The 22,138-nt window shown below is 38.8% G+C and overlaps 2 protein-coding genes across 4 annotated transcripts in view; one reads left to right on the top strand and one right to left on the bottom strand.

The window, feature by feature from the left end:
• fgf16 (fibroblast growth factor 16) overlaps positions 1-5,074 on the top strand; it is a 31,603-nt gene extending 26,529 nt beyond the window's left edge. The window contains exon 3 of the mRNA XM_057850649.1: positions 4,829-5,074. Coding sequence (XP_057706632.1) covers positions 4,829-5,074 — 246 coding nt within the window. The remainder of the gene's footprint in view (positions 1-4,828) is intronic.
• Positions 5,075-18,253: 13,179 nt separating this feature from the next.
• Positions 18,254-22,138, bottom strand: part of atrx (ATRX chromatin remodeler) — a 53,984-nt gene continuing 50,099 nt past the window's right edge. For all 3 annotated transcript variants that reach the window (XM_057850233.1, XM_057850234.1, XM_057850235.1), the window contains one exon: positions 18,254-19,425. In XM_057850233.1, the coding sequence (XP_057706216.1) occupies positions 19,204-19,425 (222 nt within the window). In that variant the 3' untranslated portion in view covers positions 18,254-19,203. The remainder of the gene's footprint in view (positions 19,426-22,138) is intronic.

Here is a 22,138-nt window from a genome sequence, read left to right as displayed (position 1 = left end):
TCCTCTGTATCATCCAAATGGTCATTGGCAAACTTAAACCTGGCCTTGACATGTGATGGTTCAAGCAGGGGAACCTTCCCTGCCATACAAGATTTAAAACCATGACATCTTAGTGTATTACCAACAGTTGGAAATGGTGGTCCCAGCTCCTTTCAGGTCTTTGACCAGCTCCTCCTTTGTAGTTTTTGGCTGATTCCTCACCATTCTTAGGATCACTGAGACCCTAGATCTTGCATGGAGCCAAATTCCGAGGGAGATTGGCAGTCATGTTTAGCTTTGTCCATTTTCTAATAATTGCTCCAACGGTGGCTCTTATATCACCAAGCTGCTTGGCAATTGCTCCGTAACCCATTCCTGCCTTGTAGAGGTCTACAATTCTGTCTCTAGTGCCTTTGGACAGCTCTTTGGTCTTGACCATGTTATTAATTGGAGTCTTCCTGACTGTATGGGCTGGACAGGTGTTTATATGCTGCTAACCACCTCAAACAGGTCAAAAAGACTGACTTAAAAGTCTACCTCGACTCCACTTATTCGTTGGACTTTTTAAAGGCGACTAACAGGTCTTTGAGGCTCACAATTCTAGCTAATAGACAGGTGTTTTAAATACTTATTTACTGCAGTTTAATACAAATACATTGTGAAAAAAAAAATCATACACTGTGATTTCTGGATTTTTTTCCCTTTAGATTGTTTAGATCTCACAATGGAAAAGCACCTACCATGAAAATTTCAAACCCGCCCATCATTTCTAAGTGGGAGAACTTGCAAAATCGCAGGGTGTTTAAATACTTATTTTCCTCACTGTACCTCTACTTACAACATTAATTGGTTCTGGAAGTAGTCTCGTAACCTGAAAATTTCGTAAATAGAGACACGTTTTAGATGCACATACTGTATGCCCTAATCCGTTCCAAGCACTACTGACACATCACATTAAATTTTACAGTTGGGTTAAAACCGGAATAAAAGAACAGCCAAACACATTTGAATCATTCCATATACAGTGTATCACAATAGTGAGTACACCCCTCTCGCATTTCTGCAGATATTTAAGTATATCTTTTCATGAGACAACGCTGACAAAAGAAAAAGAAAGCCCGCAAACAGTTTGCTGAAGACATGTCAACAAAGCACATGGATTACTGGAACCATGTTCCATGGTCTGATAAGACGGGCGGGCTTCCTTGTGTACCTTGTGTCTTCAGAAGAGGCTTCCTCCTGGGGTGACAGCCATGCACACCAATTTGATGTAGAGTGCGGCGTATGGTCTGAGCACTAACAGGCTGACCCCCCACCTCTTCAATCTCTGCAGCAATGCTTGACAGCACTCCTGTAACGAGTCACATGACATTTTGGAGGGAAAATGACAAGCAGTACTCAATTTGGACATTTAGGGATGTACGTAGTTTCTAAGGGCTGCACTCACTTTGCTGCCAGGGGTTTAGATAATTTATTATATAAGCTGAACACAGACTACTTTTAATTGTCTCAAAGTGTCGTTTTGTCAGTGTTGTCCCATGAAAAGATATACTTAAATATCTGCAGGAATGCGAGGGGTGTACTCACTTTTGTGATACACTGTGCCTAACTTAACAATTAAAACTGTAATGAAGTAGATAATCGAACAAAATGCAAAGAAACAATATAAATTTTACCTTTTGGGTGAGGCGATGTCTTCTTTCATGAGATCAGTGGTGCCTATCACCTAGCTCACTTTTCGTGTCACAAAAACACGAGGTGACTTATGCTCTAATGTGCTATGAATATAAGGAACTGTCTGTGGGCTTAAAAGAACTTTGTGAGACAAAAGCACGATGAGCATTGTGCTCATTTGGCTCAAACGTCAAACCGCTGTAGCAACAATAACACGGTCGCGCCTCTGCACGTCATCATACTGTAACACCCAAATTGAAACGTCATCAACAGTTGGCCAATCGGAGAGCGGGATTCCATTACTAAACATGATGGGAAATATTATGACCAATAGGGCAGCAGGATCGTATTGCACAACATTTAAAAGCAGAAAGCAGGAAGTATATGCCGTAATTTTCGGACTATAAACCGCTACTTTTTTCCCTTATTTTGAATCCTGCGGCTTATAGCCCAGTGTGGCTTATTTGTTGATTCATCCAGGTTAAACGGTAACACTTTATTTGACAGCGGCGTAATAAGACTGCCATAAAACTGTCATAATTATGACATGACACTATCATGGGCATTAATGAATGCTTATGTCGGTTGTCATTTAGTGTCATCCGGCAAATTATGCCACTTAATCCATTTAAGTCCAGCTCGGATCTTATACATCCGTTCAAAAGTGAAATAATTTGCCGGATGACACAAAATGACATCTGTTATAAGCATATATTAATGCTCATAACAGTGTCATGTCATAGTTATGAGTCTTATAACAGTCTTATGGCGCCACTGTCAAATAAGGTGTAACCAAATACCATCAGTAGCCATTAATGAAACAACTAGAGCAGTAACTGAAGAAATAATTAGCACAGAACATAAATTTTGATTGTAATTTACATCTGTAGTGCTGCAATGCATGCTACAAAGCATGTTGGACGACAACAGTTTTGACAGCAGGTGGCAGCAGAGTTTGATTGTCCCCCTCAAGGGAGCAGTGATGGCCAAATGAAGCTTCATGAAGCAATTAAGCTTTGCAGCCAATTGATTCAAAGGTTCCGGGGATTCATTTGGTCTTACGACAGTCTTATGATGCCGCTGTCTAATAAAGTGTTACCGGTGAACTCATTTGCTTCCAAAAACGTATAAATACATTATATTTTTAATTGTTTCAGTGTCCCAAAGACGTAAAATACGTCTTCTATGTTTTTTATCACAAGAGACACTCTAGGTTCTGATTCAATTTAGCTCGAAAGCACAATGCTGAAAATCCATTTTAAAGCAATAAAACTGGCCACTGGAGGGCAGTAGCGCATTTGGTAAGAACCGCAAGCTGATTCAACGGAACGAACGGCCGGGCTGCACAGCCGGGGCGCCAGCGGAAGACAACAAAATGGACGTCCAGGATGCCAGGTGCTGGACGACCGAGCAGAATGACCAGGACCATCAGTGCAGCGGACAATGCCGCTGAGTCCATGCTGCTCGCCGAGCAGAGCCCGCGCCGCCGTGCTCGGCCGCTCGCGTCCCCCGCACCTTCCAGTGTCCCATGACTCAGCCGGACACGCGCAGGGCCAAACCAGTTCCCCCTTAGGAACACAAGTTCCCCAGGCGAACTCCGCCGCAAGGCAGTGGTCACCACAAAAGAAGAACTCAAAAAAATTCATCTTTATGAGACAGGCGCCGATGAGGGAAAAGTTTACCCCGGCTGTCGCAGCCTCAGTTAGTTGTGTGTAAATAAATTGTTACTTTGCTATCAAAAGCTCTATTTGTCTTGTTGTTTATGTTATTTTGTAAAAGGAAAACATTATTCAGATGTTTGGGATGTAACTAAAGCAAAAAATAGCTGTGTTAAAGTGAAAGTTATGTTTGAAATGTATGCGTTTACAAAAAGCTCAATTTCTCAGTTTTTTCATCAGAAATTGGAAAATTGCTCAAACTATGCTATTTTCTAATGCTGATTTCTAAAGAATGGAAAAAGATATGAAGTAACCTTGTTTTCTTGCTGAAAGAAGAGATTCTAATCTTTCTTTTGGTGGGTTCCATGTCTATATAGCAATAGAATAGAATTTTCTGTGGGCCTTGCAAAATCAGTCAAAATCCAGTCAAACGGCCTGGAGCGAAGGGGGTTGCACCGGTGAAAATGGCTGGGAGTGAATGAGTTAATATCTTTTGGTGTAAATATCCCATGATACAGTGAGGACAACTTCGGATTATAGTCCAATGCGGCTTATCTATGAACAAATACCGCTTTCGTGTCAAACTTGGTGGGTGGCGGCTTATAGTCAGGTGGGCTTTATAGTAGGGTTGCAGCTATCGATTATTTTAGTAGTCGATTAATCGATGAACTAATTAGTTCAAATAATCGAGTAATTGGATAAACATAAAAAAAAATTAAAATACCTGAGCTGAGCCTCAAACGGTATATTAATTTTTTTTTTAAAAGGATCAATGTACAACAAAAGAACAATTGGCTAACTTACATAGCAAAACTCAGCTATCTTAAATGCTATAAAATACTATTTTTTTTGTTTTTGTTTTTTTGCTTTTTTTTGCAATGCTCATAACAAATGGTTCAGACACATATTCCCATAAAAAATGGCTAAATATACCTTTTAAACTAAATTACAAATGCATTAAAAAATAACATTAAATACATTCAAAACAACATTAGCTCAAACAAAAACCTAGCTTATGTTGGTCTTAACAGGGAGCAGCTGGATTTGGCCATGTACAATGAGGCCGACAACAGTGCAGTGTATCCACCCAAATCAGTAAAACTAAATGCAAACACTTTCAAAAACAAACCATTACAACACCACTTTAATTAAACGAATACTCGAAGCAGCAAAATTTAATTCGAATATTTTTTTCGAATCGAATACTTGAGTTAATCGATTCATTGTTGCAGCACTACTTTATAGTCCGAAAATTACGGTATGTATTTTTTACAACATTGTATAATATTTTTGCCTCTCTTAACCTGAAATTTCTTTCTGAAGAAGAGGCAATATTTTCTCATTTAAATGTGCCGTAACCTGAAAATAACGTTTGTAGAGACGTTCGCAAGTAGAGGTATCACTGTATCACAATTTTTTCCTCATATTTATTACTTTAATATAGTACTAATATTATGACTGATATTCCATTGTACATTATGTGCACTAATATGCATATTTTTCCCTTCTTCTCACAGAGAAAGCTGACGGCTGAGTGCGTTTTCCGGGAGCAGTTTGAGGAAAACTGGTACAACACGTACGCGTCCACACTGTACAAGCACAACGACACGGCGCGCTTCTACTACGTGGCCTTGAACAAAGATGGCTCGCCCAGGGAGGGCAGCAGGACTAAAAAGCACCAAAAACTCACACACTTCTTACCACGACCTGTGGAGATCGAGAAGATCCCTCAGGCCTACCGGGACCTCTTCCAGTACAGGTGACCGCAGCTCGGACACCTGGTCCGACTTAGCAGAAGACGTGACCACAGGGGTTTGTTTGCTCCAAAACTGTTTACCCTCCACTGAGGTTACCGCCCGGGCTCGCAACCAAGAGCGCTGATATAAACATCTTTGCGTGTTCCTGGATGTTGCTTCATCGCATCTGCAGCAAACCAACATTTCGAGAGGACGCGCCGATCGGGATCCTTCGTAACCGCTTGTCCTAGTGATGGATTAGCACTAAGGTGGCGCCCAAGCGATAGATGGTAACCACGTGATGGAAAGCACGTTCACACATGGACTCAAGAGGGACAGGAAGAAGGCTCAAGTGTACAGTACACACATCGGGCCACGTTCCTGTGATGCGATCTAAGCGGTCAGGTACTGAAATGTGAGAAGGATGTCTCGCTCACGCCGAAGAGAGAACATGATGAATGTGGTCTTGATCCCACAGCACTTACTCAACGCCCCAGCTGGATGCTTGCATGGAATGCCCTTTGAGCATTTGAGCATTGTGTCAGGAGTAGTACTTAGCACTAGGAGCGTGTACAGGGGTAAATCACCAATTTACCCAACCAACGATAAAATATCGGGTCTTGGATACATTACGATATTTGCTGATATTACAGTCTTCTACGATTTGAGCTTTCCAATGATGTACCACACATGCATATCGGACAATTTTGAAATTTGGCCAAATTGGAGGTCTCAGAGCGGTCAACTGAGTGTTTTCCTTATATGTCAATACAGATTTATTTTGCATTGATCATTTAGCTTATGAATTAATAAGTTCACATTCGTGAGAAATGTAGCCCTGACCCCCATTCAATAATCTGTTTGGTCTTATTTATGTCCCGTCCCCAGCAAAAAGTGTACATGTAGAGTATGCTGTTGTGTTACAATGTTGAGACAAAACCTACACCCTTGGTTTCAATTGAATTGATTGCATCATGGCCTAACAAATTGATATATCGATCCAGATCAATGTATCGTTACACCTCTAGTTTTAACTAGTGGTGTAAATTACCAATTTTATATAATTGAATGCAATATTGTTGTTGTTTTTTTTGGGACACTTATACAGTCCCTGCAAAAGTCTTGTCGCTTATCCAATTTGTAGAAACAATTGCTAATAACCTGACTTTTAATTATTTCATTGGTTTCAGAAATGGCTCATATGAAAGCTAAGACCCTCCCAAATGATGTTGAGTGTACAAAATATATTTGTTTCACTGAAAAAAAATGTATCAGTTAAAATCATGGTCTGCGGTTACATCCAGTATGGGGGTATGCGGGAGATCTGCAGGATGGAAGGCAACATAAGTACAGTGGTACCTCTACATACGATCGCTTCGACACACGAACTTTTCGACATCCGACGTAAAATTTGACTCGCCATTTGTTTCTACATCCGACGACATGCTCGAAATACGACGACAATGGCAGCACCGCAAACGAATGCACGGCGGATTTTCTTGTGTGACAAATCAACACGTTTCAGAAAAGGTTGGTACAGGTGGTGAAACAAGGAAAAAGTTGAAGCTTACCTTCTAAATGAAGATGCAAATGACAGAAAAATATGAGCGTAGGGTGGGCATCCGTGAAATGGCTCAACAATACATCTCCACTTTCCTCCTCCGACCATCGTTCGCCAGTCTTTATAAGTTAAGCTGACAATTCTTATTGTGGTAACATCTCCAGAGAAATCGCCAGCTTCGCCACGTTTTCATCATTTCTTTCACAACTTATTCAACACAAAACGCCTGCTGTCTGCCACAATTGACGATGTTCTCAAGAAAGCATTGAAAGCGAAAGTAAACTTTCACCCGCTCCCCTCCCTCTTTGTCACGTCAGCGCCGCGGTGCCTTCAGGTACAGAAAAAAACGTCCGCCTTATTAGAACCCGTTTCGTTACACTATTACAGGAATTATTATTATTATTATTATATTATTAATCCGATTTTTAGTTATTATTTTTTTGTTTTGCTATATGTAATTGCCATTTGTAATAGTACCAGCAGTATTTTTTAAGGATTTAGTGCAGGTTTTTGGGCTGTGGAACGAATTAATGGAATTATAATGTATTCCTATGGGAAAATCCTGCTCGACATACGACCATTTCGATTTACAAACAAGCTCCTGGAACGGATTAACTTCGTATGTAGAGGTACCACTGTAGTCTGAAATATCAACAAACCTTTGCTGCCTCTTACATTCCTAACCGTAAAAAGGGACAAATTCTGCAGCAGGATGGTGCTCCATCACATACTTCAATCTCTACCTCAAATTTCCTCAAGGCAAAGAAAATCAAGATCCTCCAGGACTGGCCAGCCCAGTCACCAGACATGAACAGGATGAAAGAGGAAGCATGGAAGACGAAACCCAAGAATGCTGATGAACTCTGGGAGGCATGCAAACTGCTTTCTTTGATGTTCCTGATGACTTCATCAACAAATTGTATGAATCCTTGCCGAACCGCATGGATGCAGTCCTTCAAGCCCATGGAAGTCATACAAAATATTAAAATTGGATCTCACAGCACCACTACTTAATTCGCTTATGTTATGTAACATATTTTTGTATTTGAAGTACATTTTTGTTCAATTTTCACACTACTTTCTGTAGGTGACAAAACCTTTGCCTTGCCAAAATTTGACCTTTATGTCTTCATTAAATGATAAATCTTTTTTCAGTGAAACAAATATATTTTTGTACATTCAAAATCATTTGGGAGGGTCTTAGCTTTCATATGAGCCATTTCTGAAACCAATTGAATAATTAAAAGTCAGGTTATTAGCAATTGTTTCTACAAAATGGATTAGCGACAAGAGTTTTTTCAGGGACTGTACAATATTTGCCAATAGTTGATCTGCCAAAATTTGATTCAAGCCCCCGAATATGAAAATCCCTAGCAATTTTTTATGATTTTGCGAATTTTGTTGCTGAAACATTTCAGAAAAAAGTTTTTAACAAAATGGCTTATCTATTAAAGAGAGAAAAAAAAATAGGTGTTGATCAATGTTTTGCATTTCGATCAATTTTATCGGATCATTGCTAAACAGATCGATCCAGATCGTAAACCATTAATTTCAAGTTGATATGTCATCAATTTTTGGGCCAGAAATACAATGCTGATATTACGTTTGCAGTACCAGGATGTATTGATCCAGATACACCATAGAGGACAGTCGCTACATGTGAATTGTAAATTTCTTAGAAAAAAAATGACACAACTTACTGGCACAGCCATTTTGTGACGTCAGTTATACCCACACACATACACAAGCATGAGTATTAATGACATCACAAGGAAAGGCGGGCAATTTGGGATACTCATTTGATTGGCTAAAACAGTCAAATGTACTACCTGGAGACATTGTTTTTTATTTTATCGTTTTTCTCCGCTACTAGACATCAGAATAATAAACTGCATTTTTCAATTTATTAACAACATTCTTTCCACTTGGATGGACGTGATAACTACGTAGCCCCTAAAGGGACATAGACAGACATAAAATAAATTTAATCCATCTGGTGCGCAACAGAAACAATCTGGTGAACATTAGCATTATATAGCATTTAAGCTAGCAGACTTTTGCTATGCAAGTTAGCCAATTGTTCTTTTGTTGTACTTAGATCCTTATTTATTTATTTTTTATATAATTTGCTAGTTGAGTCCAAGATTGAAGTAAAACTCAACTAAATCCTGTATTATCATTTTTAGCACGCCGAAACTGCTGGTGTCCAGAGGTGGGTAGTAACGCGTTACATGTACTCCGTGACATTTAATTGAGCAACTTTTCGAGAAAAATGAACTTTTAAGAGTAATTTTTCCAAGCCATACATTTTACTTGAACTTGAGTAGATTTGTTAAGAAAAAAACGCTACTCTTACTCCACTACTTTGGGCTACACTAGATAGAGTCGTTACATTTTCCTCTTTATTCTTCATTTTAGATTTTTTTTTTTGCCTGCTATGCAAAGAGTAGCTCTACCAATTTCACCAATGAGACATTGCAAGAATAATCACATGACTCCATTATACTAATCAGACGCAAGCTCGCCGTTGTATGATCAGCCCAGCCTGTTCAATCACGTGGCGTCTTTAAAGCACCGTAAAAATGACGTATTTGACATAAAGCGCTTCCCTCAGCATGACTCTAAAGCGCGGATTTCAACCTCACCTCCCAGACTTTATTTGGCACTGATTGACCACGGAAAACCGGAGATTTGACCCTTCTAATTTCATAGTACCGTACTGGCCCGAATATAAGACTGTGTTTTTTGCATTGAAATAAGACTGAAAAAGTGGGGGTTGTTTTATATTCGCGGTTTAGACGTTATACCCATTCACGACGCTAGATGGCGCCAGATATCATTGAAGCGATGTTCTGTCATGACAGATCTCAGCTACTCTCAAGTTTAACCAATTTGCATTATTTTATTGCAATTTTTTTCCCTATTCAGATTTGTTTCAAGACTACAGTTACAGTTAGACTTCACTTTAATGGTTAATGCAGTTATTGCAATTTTGTTGTTTTCTCACAATAGATTGGTTTATTTACATTTCAAAAACCAAAAGACATTCATTTACGAATGTTATTGCACTTTAGTTTACATATTTAAATGTTCAGATATTAAGATTTGAATGAGGCAAAATAGCATGCTTTTTCTCTCAAATATGTTGTTATAATCATTTGTTTCAGATGTGCTGTAATTATTTTCTGTATCAAAATTAATTTGGTGTTCAAAAATCTTTTTTCAAACTTGAATATTGAAAAAGAGGGGGTCGTCTTATAATCTTATATTCGGGCCAATACGGTAGTAACTATGAAGTTACGATGCACTATTCAAACTAGGAGCTATTTTCTCCACTAGAGGGCACTCATGCTCTTTGGATAAATAATGCTTCATTACTGTCGTTTTTTTCTCTAGCCGGAATTCAATAATTTTCTTTTTTTTTGTATTTCTTTGGCTTAGCGTGGTTATGTAATGGGTTATTTTACAGTATCATTGTAACAACAGTTTATATAGATCACTTTGTGCTGAGGAAAAAAAAAAATCCAAATTTGTAAGTTACTCACAATGTTATTCATTACTTGAGTATTCTTTTCACCAAATACTTTTTTACTTGTACTTGAGTACATTTGTCAAATGAATACTTTTACTTGAGTACAATTTTTGGGTAGTCTACCCACCTCTGCTTGTGTCCGATATGCGCCGGAACTTAGCCTCAAACGATATTAAAAAATCTATAAATGAGGATCTTACAATTGGCTAACTTGCATAGCAAATGTCCGCTAGCTTAAATGCTATATAATGCTAATGTTTACAAGATTGTTTCTGGTTCGCTCCACATATTATCTGTCCAGAAAGTTTCTAGTGTGCACCAGATGTTTTCAAATTATTTCTGTCAATGTCCCTTTCGGGGCACCATAGATAATGGCATCATATCTCGAAAAAAAAATGCTCAATCAGCTTTCCTTTGGCTTTGTTGTAAGAGGGACAGAAAAAAAGTGGTTTGTGTGACACATTGGTAAAAAAGGCAATCGGCTGAGGAGTGGCGATCCTATTTATGAGATGTACAATATATTTATTTTCGACATATAAAGTATAAATATAAATCTATATATTTATTTATTGCAAAGAATTTATTTTGTAATGAACTTGAAAGTATCCGGACGGTAGATTCTACTGAACTTACACCAATAAAACATGTTTTTAAAAAAAGGATAATAATGAAGACAATAAAATTGTCCTTCTATGTGACATTTTTTAGTAAGGCTATTTGTGTTTGGATCCAAATTTGATGTACTGATTAAAAACACATGTAGAATGTATAAGAGCATATCACTGTGTCTTTTTTTGTGTGTGACTTGACTAAATGTAATGTCATGATGTGAACGATCGTGTTTCAGTGCCATTGACGGCGATAAACGTCCAATTTATGTCAATGGCGGTCAAGGTTTGCTCCAATAAAATTAGACATTTTCTGTCCAAAGATCTCTTAAGACAAAAGGATTGTAATCTGATTTCTGCAAGGGTTGTAAACGATGACGACGGTCTCATCTTGAAGGTGTTGTGAGTCATCGCTCTTTGCCAAATCCAAATCAAAGCGGCGGCTAGTTGCGATGCAGCCAAGCGTTAAAACGATGACGGAATAGATTTAGTAATACATAAATTTGAAATAAAATTTTCATTGGTCGCTTAGATATGCAGTGTTTACATACACAACACACAGGGACGAACAGAAACGTTCAAGTCATTCACTTATTTTCTACTTATTTTGTTCATAGAGCTTTTATTTTGTTAAAGTGCAGCGCCACAAAGCAGAACATTTTTAGCTTTTAAATGTTCAAAATAAATTTGCACGAACACAAATAAATATTAATAGAACTTTGCTAATACTTTATCTGAACTCGGTGTCACAAGACTGTAATAAAACCGTCATAATTATGATATGACACTGTCATGAACATTAATGAATATAATGAACATTATGACAGATGTCATTGTTTCCTAAACCTAACACAGTTCTTACCCCTTTATTGCCAAATGTATCACATTTGATACACCTAAAATTTCATGATTTTGAGGCTAATTCAGAATGTTGACATTTCTTTTTGAGAAAAAAAAAATGATGGATGCAAGTCAACACATGCATGTGCAGGTTCCATGAGGGGGGAAAAAAACAGGATTTAGCAAGGGATATAGGTATTAGAGCGCTTATTACACATATTCATTTCGACTTTTCTTTTTACAAATTTGAAAAAAAGGTTTCATTAGGACTTTATTTTTCAAATTTTGGGAATCTCTGATAATTGCTTCATGTTGCAGCGATTTAAGGGCTAAACTTAGTCTTTAAGCCACTGTGGCGCCGCCTTATCAGCACAAAGAGTTTTTTAGGTTGAAAATTGTTGTAATTAAATGCTTAAATCCCTGAATTCTTTATAGATATGAACGTCAAACGGTCTCGTTTCTTGGTTAAAAGCAACAACAACAAAAAAACGGGCAGTTAGCATGTATTTAAATATTGCGAATTACGACACAAATGCCGTAGCGGTTAATGTCTCCCATTGATTTTTTTCACAATGTTTCAAAATGCACGCATGGTGCGAAAAATATAATGATGACCTTTAATCGTCGAACAAATTACTCCTGAGACAATCCTTCCTGTTTGTATGCGGTACAGCTTTCGTACTTTTTCAACCTAAATCCAGCATTGGATCGCTGCATGTGTTGGACAATAACTGCGACCGACTGAAGCGGAGTGTGGGACGGCCCCCTACTTGAAGGCGGGGGGCAGTGTCCGGGGAATGTGTCTCGTCAATATCATTATGAAGTCTATGGTTATGCAGAGGTGTACTAACAATAAAATTATATAGACCAATGATACTATTTACAGTGGCGGTAATTAGTTGAGAGGGTAGTGCAAAATGTTTACGTCTTCTGGAGGGGGATAATTGAGAATATTTTCTATACATTTTGCAACTCATTTGATAACTTAAAGTGTGACTTTTAATGGAAAACACAAAATTGTCCAGGTGAGCCCAAACTTTTGAACAGTAGTGTACGTATTCCTCCAATCCTTAAGATTTTTTGTTAAATGTACATTCAGGCATCATGGGGATTTTTTTTTTTTTTTTTTGTAAGTAAATATATAATTTTTCCTTTTTAAGTCGGCATTAGCTGATACCACACAGCTACACAGTTTACGCCGCATGTCACATTTGACAAATGATCTCGTCTTCCCATCTGAAAACGGCAAGATGGTTGTGTAAAAAGTATACGCAGCAGATCTTGTTTCCCAGAAGAGAGTACACTGACTCCCAGGCCAATTTGCCCCCATAAAGCCTTCAAGTAAAGTGCACAGGCCCCACTGGCTCAACAGTACGCTCTTAGTCGACCTCATCCACCGTACTAAATCAGATTCCTCATGCAACTGGATCCAAACTCCTAATTGGCTTTACACATCAGTGTGGATTTGGCTAGCGTTGGGATCCCGGGGGCCCCGCGGACTCAACTATAGTGTCGTCTACGCACAATGGACTGAGAAACAGCTGCCAGGCGAGCGGCGGAGAGGTGCCGCGAAAGCTGCAGGGCCGCTAATCTGGGAGACTCGCAGAGTGAACGGGATCAACATTTCAACATCTGCAATAGTTGTAAGGCTTCTCTGCTGGCAGATATCCGTGAGTGGCGAGAGTATGATTCCCAACTCAGGGGGAGAGAAGATGGAAAAGTCCAAGACGTGGAGGGGAAACTCCTGGCAGAAGCAGAAATGAAAATATTACTAGAATAGTGTCTTGTGTTAACTCACTGGCTGCCACTGACAGCGCAAGGCGTCCAATTCATTTTGACAGTGCCGTGCAGAGACCGATGGAGGGGCAGGTGCTCATAGATGAAAAGGGGCACATGAAAAAGTATTTAATACATCTTACAACAACGTAACTTTAACCATTTTAACCAGCTTTACAGTAAAATTAGCTGTGACTGTGACAGACTTTAATTGGGAGGGGGGGATTAGTGAATAGAAAGCAACACTGTCATCAACACTTTCTGACTGTGACTCTAGTCAGTCTTTGCCTATTTTCTTCCTTCAACCTCTATATCAAAACTTGTCCTCAACTTGTAGTTCATCTGAAAACAAACCACATCAGATGGTCACTGGGCCACCATTAGCACAGTTTTTTCAAAACTATTATTTCATTATTATCCATATTTGACAACTCTAGCACCTAATAATTAATAAAGTAATAATATAAAATGTTATAGAACTATAACATTGTAATTGTGTTTATAATTGTTGTATTTTATAGCTGAATATCCTTTCAAAAACTGTGTTATTCTTACCAATTTTGCTATTCACTTAGCTGATGAGGGATCCACTGCCTTTCGTAGCCTCATCCAGCTCTTTTTTAAAATTTTTTAAAATTTTCCCTCAACCTCCTTTCCTTACGAGGCATGTCCACATAATGAAATATAAATCTTAGATTGTAAAAATCAGATTCCTCCTCTGTATTTAAACTTTTATACAAATTACGTCACAATGAAAAAAAAATGGCGTCTGTAAAAAAGTCACGTATATCTACCTCTCAACTATCGATTAATTGTATTTTTTTGATACTGGCGCATTTTCCCCCGATATGTTGGATGATAAATAATCGATCCAAAAAAAGAAAATTTGAAAAGAAAAAAAAAAACGTTTAAAAGGGTAAATACAGTGGGGCAAATAAGTATTTAGTAAACCACTAATTGTGCAAGTTCTCCCACTTGAAAACATTAGACAGGCCTGTAATTGTCAACATTGGTAAACCTCAACCATGAGCAACAGAATGTGGAGAAAAAAAACAGAAAATCACATTGTTTGATTTTTAAAGAATTAATTTGCAAATCTGTATGTGGTCAATACCAAAAGTTCATCTCAATACTTTGTTATGTACCCTTTGTTGGCAATAACGGAGGCCAAACGTTTTCTGTAACTCTTCACAAGCTTTTCACACACTGTTGCTGGTATTTTGGCCCAGTCCTCCATGCAGATCTCCTCTAGAGCAGTGATGTTTTGGGGCTGTTGTTGGGCAACACGGACTTTCAAATCCCTCCACAGATTTTCTATGGGGTTGAGATCTGGAGACTGGCTAGGCCACTCCGGGACCTTGAAATGCTTCTTACGAAGCCACTCCTTTCATGCCCTGGCTGTGTGTTTGGGATCATTGCCATGCTGAAAGACCCAGCCACGTCTCATCTTCAATGCCCTTGCTGATGGAAGCAGATTTTCTCTCAAAATCTCTCGATACATGGCCCCATTCATTCTTTCCTTTACACAGATCAGACGTCCTGGTCTTTTGCAGAAAAACAGCCCCAAGGCATGATGTTTCCACCCCCATGCTTCACAGTGGGTATGGTGTTCTTCGGATGCAATTCAGTATTCTTTCTCCTCCAAACACAAGAACCTGTGTTTCTACCAAAAAGTTCTATTTTGGTTTCATCATACCAGAACACATTCTCCCAGTCCTCTTCTGGATCATCCAAATGCTCTCTAGCGAACCGCAGACGGGCCTGGACGTGTACTGGCTTCAGCAGGGGGACACCTCTGGCAGTGCAGGATTTGAGTCCCTGGCGGTGCATTGTATTACTGATAGTAGCCTTTGATACTGTGGTCCCAATTCTCTGTAGGTCACTCATTAGGTCCCCCCGTGTGGTTCTGGGATTTTTGCTCACCGTTCTTGTTATCATTTTGACGCCACGGGGTAAGCTTGCATGGAACCCCAGATCGAGGGAGATTATCAGTGGTCTTGTATGTCTTCCATTTTCTAACAATTGCTCCCATGTTTGATTTCTTTACACCAAGCGTTTTACCTATTGCAGATTCAGTCTTCCCAGCCTGATGCAGGTCTACAATTTTGTCTCTAGGGTCCTTCGACAGCTCTTTGGTCTTGGCCATAGTGGAGTTTGGAGTGTGACTGAGGTTTTGGACAGGTGTCTTTTATACCGATAATGAGTTAAAACAGGTGCCATTAATACAGGTAACGAGCGGAGCCTCGTTAGACCTCGTTAGAAGTTAGACCTCTTTGACAGCCAGAAATCTTGCTTGTTTGTAGGTGACCAAATACTTATTTTCCACTCTAATTTGGAAATAAATTCTAAAAAAAATCAAACAATGTGATTTTCTGTTTTCTTTTCCCACATTCTGTCTCTCATGGTTGAGGTTTACCCATGTTGACAATTACAGGCCTCTCAACTCTTTTCAAGTAGGAAAACTTGCACAATTGGAGGTTGACTAAATTCTTATTTGCCCCACTGTGTATGAAAAAGAACATCTTGACCACTCCTTGATGTCTGCGATTTCTGCATCGCGACCCTTGTTATATTACCATGTTTCCCCCCCATAAAATCCCCCAAAAGTCGGGCTGTGGCCATTCACACCTGTGTCCTGACACTCGATGATACTTGCTACATGGAGTTTTTGGATCGAAACAAGGTAAGTACGCGATAATATCTCGTTAAAATCATGGCATCCTTAATTCTGCTCTCGCGTGCTCTCGTCTCCAGATATGGTTTTGCTGTTTGCGGCCCAGAAAATATATATAGCCTATATATACAGTATATATATATTTATCTATTAATGGCGGAAAACAATCAGGTGACTTGAAATTCCGCTCTGAGACCCCCAATTTGACCAAATTTCAAAATTGTCCTACATGCATGTGTGATACATCATAGGAAAGCTTAAAATCTCAATTATCTGGAGGAAGAACACTTCTGAACAGGAGAGCATTTAAAAAAAATTTTAAACCCCTCTACACTAACTGGAGGTGATAGCATGCTTTGTTAGTTTCAGAGCACTTGAGTGGCTAAGCTGGCGCGAGTCAATGGTGCCTGCTTAGCATGCCAATACAAAACGATATTAACAGATCTAACATAATCAAATAAATTCAAAATGCAGATCATTGTTCTAAATACCTGTGCGGCCAAAACAATGTCACACCAAACTGCTGTAATTCATTTCATTCTGGAAGACTATTTTTTTTTTTTTTAGATGCGTAATGTGACATTAATAGAGAGGAGTGCTTCTGCCACTCGTGCTCAGTCTGCTGTGGAGTCACTTTCGTTGCCACAAAAAATAATCAGCGTTGAAAAAAAAAAAAGATGTATCACTCTGCCGTGCTTGCCGAGACAGCCTGTTCCCTGCAGAGATGCTGGAATACAAATGCTGCCGTTCATACTATTATTGACATGCAATGGTAAGTTTTAATAACTTTATCATGAAAGCATAACCAACACTATTGATTGCATGGGTCGCCGGTGATTCTCATGCGTATATGTTATTTCTTGGTATGCTAAGCCATAAACTTCATAATCATATTGATGGGACACGTGGTCGATTGATGGGGGCTTGCATTGTTGGCATGGCCGACAAAACTGACCGTGGGGAATCACAGACAAAAAGATTTTTTTTTCTTTGAAAATTCTTGTGAATAAATGCCTAAATCCCTGAATTCTTTATAGATATGGACGTAAAACAGTCTCAATTCTCGGTTAGAAGCAATTAGAACAACAAAAAAATAACAGTGCACTTAGCATTTATTTTACGTAAATATGTCGCAGAACAATGCTAGTGGGGTGGCGTGGCTCAGTAGTAGAGTAGTTGTCCCACAACCCAGGGGATGTGGGTTCAATTTTCTCCCCTGGTGCTGCGTCACCAGTAGGTGGATGGCGATGTAGTGTAAAGTGATTTGAGAGCCTTGAAAGGTGAAAAAGCGCTATACTGTCTGTCAGTCAATGTGCCGGCCGCCATTTGTAAACAGAGATTTTGCTGCGAAACTTCTTGTGAATAAATGCTTAGGTCCCCGAATTCTTTAAATATGGACATAAAACAGCCTCGATTCTTGGTTAAAAGCAAAAAAAAAAACGTGCAGGTAGCATTTATTTTACGTAAATATTGCGAACTATGAGACTAGTGAGTAAATTAGCGGCCGCCATATGTAAAAAAAAAAGCTTTTTTCCGTTGAAAATTCTTGAGAATAAATGCTTAAATCCCCGAATTCTTTAAAGATATCGACGTAAGAGAGTCTCGATTCTTGGTTAAAAGCAAAAAAACAAAAAAAAAACACACACAAAAAAACGTGCAGGTAGCATTTATTTTACGTAAATATTGCGGTGTATAATGCCAATGCTGTAGCAGCTAATTTGTCCCAGTGATTTTTTTCACGTTTCAAAATTCATGCATGGTACGGAAAATATAATTTCCTTGAATCCTCGAAGAAATCACTCCTGAGACAATCCTTCCTGTTTGTATGCGGTACAGCTTTCGTACTTTTTCCGCATAAATCCGGCGTTGGCTCGCTGCGACCGACTGCGAATAACAAGCGGATTGTGGGATGGTCCCCTATTTGAAGGCGTGGCGCAATGAAGGTCGAATCTGACCCGTCAATATCATTATGAAGTCTATGACTTTTGCTAGCTTAGCCACTCCGGAGGCCTGAAATTAACAAATAATAAACTGCACAGAATTTGTTGAAATCAATTACACCGATGAATTAAACTCCCGCTAACTCAAAAATGAAGCCTAATGTCAAAAATTCTGAATCTACCCTTTAAATTCATTGAAAGTCAATTACATGCAATGACATTTTTGAGCCACCAACTGGGGGCCTGGCAGTGAATCAGTTAGTCTCAACACGGGATTTGTTCATCCTTTTGGTCACTTTATTAAATGTTATATTAAATACTTAACAAGATAATAGCAGATTAGATCAACATGGCAAATTGTGGCTAACAGAAGAACATTCTTCATTCAAGAGGGCAAAAACAGTCTACACGTATATGAAATACAACTTGTGCAAACACAGGATCCGCGGAGACGCCCACGCGGAACCTCTCATCGACAGGGACGCCGGTTAAAGAACAAGAACGCCGTTCCAAAATCACCACCGGGTAAAACTGAAGCGCCACAAAGCCAGCCTGCGGAGAATCGGTTGTGCTTTGTGAGCGCTGGTTACGAAGCGGCAGCGGCGGCGTAGGACCAACGCGAGCGGAACGTAAAAACAATGACGAAGACACACAGTGCTATGCTAGACATCGAGCTAACAGTGAAAATGACGATACAAAAAAAATAAAAATAAAATGGTCGCAGAGACCAGCAGGCAGTTTAAACTAACACAAGCGTTCCGATTTGGGCTGTGTTAATAGAAATAATTAAAGCCTAATTGGGGGGAAAAAATTCTCCAAATTAGTCATTTTTTCCTTATTTTTTTAATGGAAATTTTATTTCTTTCCCAGCACCGACAGTGTATTGGTGAAGGAATCGACCGGTTTTCACAAACCGAACTGGTCCCAATGGGGTTTTTAAAGTGTATAAAAAAATGGATGAACCCTCTTTTCAGCGGGGGACAACGCAACGCTTGTAAGCGTTGCTAAAAGGAAAACAGATTTGACTTTAAATACAAGAAAAATGAAGATAGAACTTGAATAACATTAAGGCGATATATACACTTTTTTTGTTTCTAACCAGTTTCCCAAATACAACCCCTCAGTCTTTTTTTTCTTTTCTTTTTTACATTAAGTTCCGCTGGCGGACGGCAAATCGCGACTCCAGATTCATCTTCTCGCATGAGAAAAGACTGGGCGCACTCCGTTACAGGCCCTTAGAGGGCCCGGGATTCTTGCCAATGGCGGCGTGGGGGTTCAATCCGTGCAGCTGCTGGTAAAGGCCCAGCAGGTCCATTTGGGTGAGCCTGTTCCCTCCCAGCATGCCGTTCTGCAGGGCCATACTCAGTAGGTTGGTCTGGTTGGCCATGGCAAGTTGTTGCTCTTGGACTTTCCTGTTGTTCACTACCTTCTGGACGTACATCATCAGCTGACAAGAGACAAAAGCCAAATGACAATTACTTACGACAGGGTTCGTACACCTTTTTCAGATCCAAATTACAGCCCTGTTTGAGGACTTTCAAGACCAATTATTACATTTTTTCAGTAACTAACATAAATATTATTTCAATTTTGTTTTTTTCACAATGATGCAGATAATAATACGGTGCAATAAAATATGGTGCCTTCTCACAAGTACGCAAACGTCTTCCAAAACGTTGTACAGTCCTGGAGGCTCGGCATAGACTTGACTATTAGTTGATGGGAAACGGGGCCACTCCGTAGGGGACCTATTTTCAAACACTTAAAATTCTAATATTTTCAAAACCAAAGCCGCTAGCGGACTAAAACCCCTTAGGCATATATGAGTCTCCATAAGCAGCGGCATCAGAAAATTCAAAGTCGTTCCCTAATAAAATATCGATTAAATATTCTTTTATTTAAGTATAACAAAACTTAAAATGGCTATAAAAACTCTCAGATTTTACGCTAGATGCACAAGAATCACCAAACACAGATATAATCACCTATATTTTCAGGATCAATAGCAATATTCGACATTAGAGATGTCTTGTTCGGGTCCGATCACGTCATTTTCAAAGTAACGGAATTGGCAAAAAAATATCGGACATGCCTTTTTTCAATATATATATATATATATATATATATATATATATATATATATATATATATATAACGTTACAGACATAATATGTTACACTCACCCAGAATCTTTAGTTTAGGCTCAAGGTAGGGTTATCAAATTTATCCCTTTAACGGCGGTAATTAATTTTTTAAATGTTATTTTTCACGTTTAAATATTTAACACAATTGACGCATGCGCTGCACGACCCACTCACACATTGTCACGTTCAATCTGTAATGGCGCCATTTTACCTATATATAGAGCTAAAAGGCAGCGTAAAATGAGTAGAATGAATTTTGGCAGCCTTTGGAGCCTTTTTTATCTGGCTAAAGCCTTACAATCCCTCTCCCTACGATTAGAAATATCGTGGGAAGCAATGTGGGGAAGAAAGGTAGTAATTGATCTTTTTCTTAACACCCTATGTTATTTCCCAACGCAGAGAAGATATATCAATTGGTACCACTGCGCACAGTCATGGTTGCACTTCCCATCATGCATTTGGGCAGAACAGTTAAATGGCTACAGTATCATTTACTGAAAGCCCAACAAATACACTAGATGGCAATATTTAGTCACAATATACAAAGTCACATTTATCCTTTAAGAATTACAAGTCTTTCTATCTGTGGATCCCTCTCACAGAAAGAATTAATATTGTAAATGCCATCTTGACGATTTATTTTCATAATAAACAAATACAGTACTTATGTACTGTATGTAGAATGTTTATATTCGTCTGAGTTTTATTCATTTTTTTCTTAATGCACTGCCAAAATGTATATGATCGGGAAAAATTATCGGGAATGAATGGAATTGAATCGGGAGCAACAAAAAAAAAAGCAATCGGATCGGGAAATATCGGGATTGGCATTTACTCAAACTAAAACAATCGGGAGCAAAAAAACATGATCGGAACAACCCTATTCAACATACAAGGTTTTGCCCGAAATAGTGGCGTTTTTTATTAGTGCAATTTTGACTTTTCAACAGCTAATATATCACTTCAGTTTCACATGAGAAACTTGCAAATCATCTTACTTTTACTCAACAAAAGCAAATTTTGAATTTCTCTACAGTTCCTGACAAAAGTCCTGTCGCTTATCCATTTTATAGATACGATTGCTAATAACCTTAATTTTATTATTCCAATGGTTTCAGAAATGGTTCATATGAAAGCTAAGACCCTCCCAAATGATGTTGAATGTACAAAAATATATTTGTTTCACTGAAAAAAAGATTTATCATTTAATGAAGACATAAAGGTCCAATTTTGGCAAGACAAGAGTTTTGTCGCCTACAGAAAGTAGTGTGAAAATTGAACAAAAATGTACCTCAAATACAAAAATATGTTACATAACACAAGCGAATTAAGTAGTGATGCTGTGAGAGCCAAATGTAATATTTTGTATGACTTACATGGGGCTTTCGGCAAGGATTCATACAAATTATTGGTGAAGTAAAAAAGGAAAACAAATGAAAATGCATTGTCGGTAGAGATGCGACCGAATATTCGGCGCCGCCAACTATCGGCTAAAAATAGCTAAAAATGTATTATTGGTCTTGACCAAAAGTTGACCACTGAATAGTCTAAGTAACCTTGGTCTTTTTGTAATGACGTCATCAAAACACGGCGAGAAGCAATACGCTGGCCGACGCTGTACGGTTAACAAAACTAGCTCACAGCCAACACGTCAATGATTTGGAAGTTGTAGGGCCAACATGTCCGCGGTTTTGGAAAATACTTCCAAACCGCGGACTTGATTGATTAGTTAGCTGAAACTAATTAAATCAAGTATTGTAAACATCAAATGCATCACATTAAATTTAAATTCAAGAAGTTATTTTTAAAAACGCTAAAAATGTTACCATAGAACAGTACTTCTCAAATAGTGGGGCGCGCCCCCCTGGGGGGGCGCAGAGCGATGCCAGTGTCCTCGGGGAACATGCTTTTTTTCTTTTTCCGCCGGACTGGAATAAAGTGTACTTGCACATCAACTCAGTGGGTGGCAGTGGCGCTCTTATTTTCAGAGCGCGTGCAGTATTTTTGAACTAAGGA

This window comes from Corythoichthys intestinalis, chromosome 11 (assembly GCF_030265065.1).
Source record: "Corythoichthys intestinalis isolate RoL2023-P3 chromosome 11, ASM3026506v1, whole genome shotgun sequence".
Lineage (NCBI taxonomy): Eukaryota > Metazoa > Chordata > Actinopteri > Syngnathiformes > Syngnathidae > Corythoichthys > Corythoichthys intestinalis.
This window is presented reverse-complemented; position numbering and strand designations above follow the sequence as displayed.